The sequence below is a fragment of the Vigna unguiculata genome, chromosome 9 (genome assembly GCF_004118075.2).
Source record: "Vigna unguiculata cultivar IT97K-499-35 chromosome 9, ASM411807v1, whole genome shotgun sequence".
NCBI lineage: Eukaryota > Viridiplantae > Streptophyta > Magnoliopsida > Fabales > Fabaceae > Vigna > Vigna unguiculata.
In genome coordinates, this window is record NC_040287.1 from 9039667 (window position 1) to 9048662 (window position 8996).

At 28.1% G+C, this 8996-nt stretch overlaps 1 protein-coding gene and 1 non-coding gene across 2 annotated transcripts; both read right to left on the reverse strand.

Moving 5' to 3' along the window:
- Positions 1-316: 316 nt before the first annotated feature.
- Positions 317-389, reverse strand: TRNAA-UGC. Its single transcript has one exon. It is a non-coding gene; the product is annotated as a tRNA-Ala (tRNA).
- A 598-nt stretch (positions 390-987) lies between these two features.
- Positions 988-8070, reverse strand: LOC114162352 (probable WRKY transcription factor 61). Its single transcript, XM_028046209.1, has 5 exons — positions 7914-8070; positions 6392-6457; positions 5701-6216; positions 5495-5608; positions 988-2158 (listed from the first exon to the last, which is right to left on the reverse strand). Exons 1-5 carry the CDS (start codon positions 8019-8021, stop codon positions 1226-1228), a joined length of 1737 nt encoding a protein of 578 aa, XP_027902010.1. The 5' UTR covers positions 8022-8070; the 3' UTR covers positions 988-1225.
- Positions 8071-8996: the final 926 nt, after the last annotated feature.

Genomic DNA, 8996 nt, shown 5'->3' on the forward strand with positions numbered 1-8996 from the left:
GTGACCTCTCAATTCATCTAATTAGATAGAGAATAAGTTAAGATATCATGTTACAATGCCATTTGTTTTTATCATTTTTAAGAGGTTAGGTCAAAACAAAATGAATAATACCATTTTCTCTCTCCTATAAAAAAAACTCATGTTCTTAAAAGAAAAGTCATTAAAGTTATTCATAATAATTTATTCTTTTATATTATGTATAAAATTTTAAAAATTCATGAATAATGCAATGAAGATAACTTTTGCTAAGTACGTTTTCTTTTAAAAAAAAATACACACAAACTTATTAAATGAAAGAAGGGATGAAAAATCAAAATGGAGATGCAGGGGATCGAACCCTGTACCTCCCGCATGCAAAGCGGGCGCTCTACCATTTGAGCTACATCCCCATTTGTTGCTAGGATATGTAAAGTTTTATATAATGAAAAACGGCATAAAGAAAGATATATTTTTCTTAAAGGTGTGCTGAATGAAACATATAGAAACCTTTTTGATAAAATAGAATTTATAAAACTGTTTTCTGTTGAATATATTTTTCTAAAATCAATTTTTATGGTGACATGATATATTTGAATATTTTTATTCTAAAAGATAGTCAATATTAAAGTAAAGTACAGCATTAAAATTTCTCTTTCTCAAAATTAGTTTCTCTTTAATGAAGTTAATCAAATTTCAAATCCATGTAAACTTAGGTTATTTTCAATTATTTTTTTATAAAATAATTATGTTTTATTAAATATTTAAAATTATTATATTTTTAATTGATATTTGATGTTTATTTATCACAAAAATTGATTATATATATATATATATATATATATAAGTATATTTCACCCATGTGAAGTGATATATTCAATCTTATGTTATACAATGATTAATATCCATAAAAGATGAACTGAATTATATGATACGATGAAGAGCTTCGAAAAGTATTTTTCTTAGCTTAAATATACAAGCTAATATACATATATAATATTCCACAATCACTAAATGAAAAATAATAATATTTATTTTTGTACATTCTCTAAATTATTTTCCATATTAATTATACAATTGCAAGCCAACTTGCAAGCTAGCTACTAAAATTTTAATAAGATCATAACAAAATCACATCTACAAAATTAAATAAACTAACACACGGTTTAAACAGAAGCTTTTGAATCTTGTTTTGACATGGCCTTCCCATGTAGGAGGAGAGGGTTCATTCTTCAAACGTCCCCCATAACTAATTTTTCTTGTCTCGGTGATCTCCGGGAGACCCAGAAGCGCTTTTGGGGCTAGAAAGTGGCAGAGGTGGTTGAAGAAACATCAAACTTCCAGGTTGTGAATTAGCTGGGGATTTGTTCAAGAAGCTTGAAGCACACCCATTGACTTTTGAAGACGAAGGTAAGGCAAAAGATGGTGGAAACAATTCACCCCATTTTATTTTCTGAATCAGATTTTCTGCAGCACCTTGGTTTCCCTGAATGTTTGCCGAGCCAATAACCGAGGAAAGTGCCGCTGCCAAAGCTGACTGAAAATTAGGGTCTGCTGTGATTACTTTTGTTGCTGCAGCTATGGTGTCTGGCAGAGAATGTTGTGGTGGAGGGATCGGATTGTTGTTTCTTTGCATGAAGGAAGTGTAGATGTTGTCATTCGGTTGTTGCTCCGGTTGTTGTCTTCCGAGGTTTATGTTGGCATTGGCATTCCTGTTGTAGGTGAAGAAGCCGTTGGTCCAAGAAGTTGCATTGGATGGGGAGGAAGTGAAGCTGAGGCTTGTGGAAGGAGGGTACCTGTGAGGGTTGTAGTTTGAGTTTGAAGTGAATTTGACAAAAGGAGGTGAAGATGATGATGATGATGATGATGGATTGGAAGTGAGGTCGAGAGTGATGGTGGGGTGTGAAGGTGAAGATGAGAGTGAAGGATGGGAAAGGTAGTATTGGTTTGGTTGGGGAGAATCTGAGAGGGAAAAGTTGATTCCGTGAAGATCTGCAGCCGTGGTGGTGATGGTTGGGGAAGGTCTTGATGCAGAGAGTGAGGTTGATGATCCAGATAAAAGCATGGAAGCAGCTGCGGAAGTGGTGGAAGCCATGGCTGTTGCTGAAAGAGGAAGAGGGTGGTTGTGGATTCCTTCGTAGGTCGTGATTAATATGGACATGTCTTGAGCACATCTTTGCACCTGAAGTGTTGCATTCAGAGGACCCGTTAGGCTAATAGACAAGCAATTAAATTTTGATAAATTTTTATTACAACTTTACTTCATATATTTTAAGTGGATTTGAAACAGGGATAGCAAAATTAACTGCGTCCGCGAATATCTATAGATAAAATTTGTGGCGGATAATTATTACTCACGGGTATTTATTATCTACTGGGTAGCGGATATTTTAATATCCGCTTATAAACGGGTCGGGTACAGGTATCATATTATTCGTACTCACGGGTACCCGTTACCCGCAAAAAATTAAAATTAAAATTTAATTTATATTTTATTAAGTTAAATTTAATTAAAATTAAAATTAACAGTACTTTTTATTGTGTCAAATTTAACTATAATTAAAATTTAATTTAATTTATATTCCATTTTATAATTTTATATTAAAAAATTTATAAAATATATATTTTTTTTAAATATTTGCAGATATTGGGTATCCACGGGTTTTAAAAAATATCCATAAATATTTTTTAAACGAATATCCGGCGGGTAAACGAGCGGGTAGCAGACAGATTTTTTTTTTTTGCGGGTCAGGTAACGGATAGGCACTATCCGTATTCGACCCGACCCGTTTTCATCCCTAATTTTAAATATATGAAAATAAGAAAATGAAAGAATGAAAAATTATTTAAAAAACGACAACTCAGATTATAAAAAAAAAAAATTGTTAAAATTTAGTCATAGTATAATTTTCTAATATATAAATATCACAATAAAAATTAAATTTTGATAATTTTTTTTACACGATATCTTAGAATATAAAAAAAAATAAAACTCACTTATAATTCATTTATTTTCAAACTATCTCATTTATTATTTATTATTTTATTAATTAAACATTTATATAAGAAAAGGTGAACAGGCTAATGATTTGACAATTTTTCATTGGAGTTGAATCAAAATAATTTTAAATAAAAACCTTTTTATTTTGGTTTATCCTATACTGTAATAATATCATGAGGTATACAAAAATTACTTGATATATCTACCATACAATCATTAACTAAAACATGTTTATAATTTATAAATGGATAGACTTGAGGAATAGTGGTAACCATATCCAATAAAAAAAATATATGTTATTCAAACATATTTCAAACAGTTACAATAAAACCTGACCGGTTATCATATTATAAAAAAAATTGTTAAAATTTAATTATAAAAAAAAAAAAACCATTTTTCATATAAATTTGTTCTGCGAGTAACAAAAGACCGAAAACCCAGTGTGTCAAACTTCTATCTTTACTGATTAAAAAGATAAATAATATATGAATTCCTTAACACCCAGATGATACTCAAGGAAAGAATATATGTTTTGCAGTCTTAAATTTGATCCGAAATTCAAATTTCTCTCTCTTTTTTAAAATTTGATATATTTTATTTTGGTTATTAATTTTAACAATAAATAAATAGATATAATTTATTTTAATTCAATAACACATTAAATTTCTTTATGTATTAAATATAAATAGTTTAGACGTCGGTTTGAAACGTAATTTAATATATAAAAAAATTAAAGTATTTAAATTAAAAAGACTATATATATTTTTTAAAGTATGAGGCCTATCAAAATTTATATTACTGCAATAAATTAATAATAATATTTACAGTAAAATTAATATTAAAATTATTATCATGATTAGTTACAATCATTGTAATTAACACATTTTGTAAAAGTATTTTTTATCTAATATTAATATAAAACTTTTATTATTTTAATAATTTTTATAATTATTAGAGAAAACACATGTGTTTGTTTTTTTTAATTTTCATAAAAATTTAAGTTTTGATCGATAGTATTTATTTTTGCAATATATAATTAATTTTTAAAATAGTTGTTAAATTGTTAAAAGCAAAAGAGATTTTTAAAATAACAATTAAAATAATAAGTAAAATTAGAAAAGTAATATATATATATATATATATATATATATATAAAAGAAGTTTTTAAAATAATTTTTAAAAATAAAAGAGATTTTTAAAATAACGGTTAAAAATAAATTATTTAAAAAGATAAATTACTTTTAAAATAATTATTAAGGGTATGAAAAAATAAAATGTGAATACAAAAGAGAAAATCATTTTTATATATTTTTTATAGATAATTACTATATTTTTGTTATAGTAGAAAAATAAATAATGTTAATTCTAATATTATAAGAATAATAATATTAGTTTTATTGTCTTAATTATTATATTATTAATTATTTCTAATATATTGAAACTTTTTTAATATTTAACTTGTAAGGAATATAAAAATTAAATAAATAAAAAATTACTAAAAGAGACAATTAGAAGAAGAGAAAAGAATTTGACAAATGTGATCATAACTGACTATATATACACCATTAATTATTTTAACATTAATTAACCTCTAGACATATAATAAAATATATTATATACAACATACTTCTATAAAGTATTATATGTTAGTGTTTGGTATATATAATTAAAGACGTGTATGTATCATCACTCAAAAATTATATTTAAAATAAAATGATTTTCTGTAAAATTATGCTACATATAATAAAAAGAAACTCATACACCGTTTTTATCATACATATTTTTTCCTTCTATATATATATATATATATTCCTTCTTTTTATTTGATTTAAGAGAACGAGAAAAAAGTTATTTTTCCTTGTTTAGTTACGGAAGAGGAAGAAAATAACGTGAGTCCACCCACTTTTTTCTCCTTTTATTTCAAGAAAAAAAAATAAATATGTTTATTTAATTACACATTATGGAAGATAAACAAGATAACATCAAACCCTTTTTTTTTCTCCTTCCACTTTGAAAAGAATAAGAAAAATAATTGATTAGACTAAAAATATATATATAGCATCTCTATTAATTATATATATTTTTTATTTGAATTGTTTGTGTCATTCTGTGTACACATTTTTTCCCTTTTTACTGTATGAAACTGCAAATACTATCTTAATTTGTAAGACCATGATTTATTGACTATTTTTTCCTAATTTGTATTATCTTTTAACTGTTGTTTTCTTAAAGGAAAATAGAATGTTTTGACATCACTGTTTTTCTTTCACATTCATATAATAACATAAATAATAATATATTAAGTTAATATATTTAATTAAAATATAAACTAGTGAATTTAAAATCAATAGAGTGAGTTGTAGATATGAGATGTGAAAGAATCACTCTCTTTTATCAAACCAAACAAAAACACAAGTATTAGGTTTCCATGAATCGTTTTTCATAAAAAGTAAAAGAAAAGAGGTGAACAAAACTCAAATGAATTCGAATATGAAAACTATTATGATTGATTCGTACCTGCTTCCTCACTGGGCATGATGGTGCAACTGTGCAACGATAATAAGCTCGAGGGCAAGGATTTCCCTTTGAAATCTTCTGTCCATATTTCCTCCATTGACATCCATCGTTCAACTGTTTCAACCAAACATTATCCATTTTTACAACAAAAGTAAAAACAAAAAGTTTAATTCATGGAATAATGAGCAATGGTAAGAGGTATTTACAGTTGGGGTGTCACATCTTGCTCTCACACAAACTCTTGTTTTCTTCGCAGGGTTTTGTTCACCAATTAATTCATCTCTATTTGTCTTCTGTCCCTTGCTTTCTCCACCACCACCTTCTTCTTTTCCCACTTCTTCAACACTATTACTAGGGCTTCCATTTCCCACACGTTCACTTATTGTGCTTCCAGATTTTGATGTCTCAAACTTGCACTCCAATCCAAGGGACAACCCTTCTTTATCTTCTTCCTCTTTCAATCTTTTAGGGACTTTCCCTTTCTCGTTGCTTCTTGGATTTGGAATTCTTCCCAGACTCAGACAAACTAGTTCTGATTCCTCCATCGCTTCATCATTCTTCTGTTTCTCAGAACAATCTTTTCTCTCTTCTTCAACTATACTGTGGAATTGCATTTCCAGTGTTCGGTAATCATTTAGTATTCTGTTCAAACGCATCTTTAATCTTTGATTTTCTTCTATCACTTCACCCATTTCGGCTTTCGCATTTTCAAGTTCATCAACCTGCAACCATGTATATATAGATCAGACCAATCATCCTTAAAAAAATGTTTATAACATAAGATTAACCCAACTGTAAAAACTGTGATTATAATTACTGTCCTTAAAAACTATACCTAAAATCTGACCAATTCAAAATTCAAAAAATATGAATATTCTAATTATTGAAAAATCTAACCTCTTCCTTTTTGGATATGCAAGAACCATTTGGCCCAGTCTCGACGGTGGATCTTTCGGGAGTAGCCTGTGAACATCCCAAAGAATTAAAAAGTCAATATATGCATACAAAAATGCAATTTAATTTCTCATTATTTTTCCTTTTTTTTTCTTTACCTAACTAGGGTTACCAAGCCTTGTATATTGGAAGTGTACATGTAATGATGATGAACTGAGATCTCAAGATTTTTTACCCTTCTTTTGATATAAGAAGAAACTGAGAATCTTTCGGGTTTGCATGTGCAATGAATTGTCATATTTTAGATATCGATAACATGATTGCTAGCTTTCCGGCACATGCAGGAGTCAACTTAAAGACGCAGATAAACTATTAAAATTCTTTTCAAAACCTATGAAAGCCATTAAAATGGTGTATATGCTGAATTATATACGTGCATGGACATGTGTTTTACTTTCAACAGAGTTCAATTTTTCCTCAAACCAAACAATTTTCAAATATTAGTATGTGTGTGTCAAGGATAAGCAAGCACTTTGTTGAACCAGATCGATTGAGTATTAAGATATTTATGTAGAAACTCATTCTATGTATATCTTTAATAGAATAAAGATCACTATAGATCTCTTGTAAGTATATCAAATTATTGGAACCTCTTATAAGCTAATTAAGCCGCTTTAATGCAACCTCAAACGCTTATTTTATGTTCCTAATTTGATATATATAAACTATGTTTTAGTTTATTCAAAATTTATGGTAGAGAGAAACCAAAAAAAAAAAACAAGAAAATGAAAGAGAAATACTATATATATATAGCCATAGCGAATTATCTAACCATATCAGTAAATCACAACAAGGATTTATAGTCTTCCATCAATTTCTTTTTTTTTTGTCAATATGCCCAATTCAATACACTACTACAAATTATAATATTACATGGGAATTTTCTTGCAAATTTGTTAAAAAAATTTGCAAGAAAAGGCTTTTTCCTGCTATTTTTTTAAGAATTTTAATTGGTAGGTAATTCCTTCGTGGGTAATTATTTCCTACAAAATTATAAAATTTGCAAGTATTTCCTACAAAATTTGTTGCGAAAAGTATTTTATACAAAATATTTTACAAAAAAATTGGCAGCAATTTCCTGCAAATTGTTTTTTCATAATAAAATTTATAAGTATTTCTTACAAAAAAAAATTCAAAACAAAATTGGCAGGAAATATGAATTTTTTTAGTAGTGATAATTTCAACAATTAACTAGTTTTTATTTGTAGACCTAATAATTGAACATGAGCACACAATTAAAAACCAGATTCATTTAAACTAAATATTGCATAAATAAAAAGGTTTATTGAGAAAATCGATTATCGGTGTGCTAACAAGATGCAAGTGTTGAGAAAGAAGAAGAATTTGGAGATCAGAAGAGTTGACTGTTCTTTTAAACCTTTTGACTAAATGAACAAATATGAAACACCATATACAGAGAAAGTTAAAACATAAATATCAGATAATAGCATAGAATCATTTTCACCTGCATAACAATCTCATGTTCACGAGGATGTTCTTCATCTCCATGACTTGATTCAGTTCTCTTCTCTTCCTTGACCTGGTGACCAGATCTTTGAGAGCGAAACTCCATATTGAGAAAAGAGGTTTTGTTTGTGTGTTTCTGCGTTGGATGAGCAAGGAGGTGTTAATATAGAGAGAGAAGGTGCATGAAGTATTTGACTAATGAAAATTAAAGGGAATAAAATGAAAAAGAAAAAAGAAATAAAAATAATAATGGGAGGTGGAGGTAGCCAACACGGATACAGACGTAGAAGTAAAATGTCAAACATAGAGCAATCCAGTTGCACTAAAAGAAAAGAAGAAAGAAAGACGTTGGAAGAGTAAAGTATTATTTGAATGAGGAGAATATATGTATATAATAAGTGGAAGAATTCAACTTCAACGTTTGAGAAAAGATGTCAGAGAAAGTGAAAGAGGGGTTGAAGCCGCAATGGTCGGACACCGCCTACTATACAAGTGGCATCGTTGAAGTTTCGAACATAGCATGACTCACATGGGGCCGAATTGCCCTTTCACATGGTCAAACTTTTGCCACTCACGATCACCAATTTAACCCTTTCGTTTTACACAAACATTTCTCCCCCCTTTCTAACCACCATCTTATTACAATTTTAGGTTAACTTTGTGGGAACATCTTTGCCTTCTCTTGCCAATTTTTATTTTGGTATTTCATATGTAATTAACTTAAAAATTCCTTTGAAAATTTCACCTTAATTAGAAATTAGGTTAAATTGTATTATACAAATGTGATATTTTACAGATTTTGAAAAATTGACTTAAGACAATTTTTTTTGGGTTAAATATGTTTTTGATTCCCGATCTTTCAGTAAATTTTAGAATTAGTCCATTTCGAAACTTCGAACCAATTTAGTCATTCATCTTTTGAAATACATGAATTTAGTCTTTTTAATCAAATTTTGTTAAGTTTATTTGACATTTCAAGCGTATTTCATAATAATATTTGACTTAACATTAAAGTAAAAATGTATCAAACCGTATAAACAACTCAAATACAATCATGAAATGCATACGAAATGTCAAATAA

Coding starts and splice junctions, on each gene's coding strand:
- LOC114162352 (XM_028046209.1), bottom strand. CDS start 8,021: ATGGAGTTTCGCTCTCAAAGATCTGGTCACCAGGTCAAGGAAGAGAAG. Junction 6,458..7,913: donor AACATGAGATTGTTATGCAG/GTGAAAATGATT, acceptor GGATGTTCACAG/GCTACTCCCGAAAGATCCAC. Junction 5,609..5,700: donor CAAGATGTGACACCCCAACT/GTAAATACCTCT, acceptor TGGTTGAAACAG/TTGAACGATGGATGTCAATG.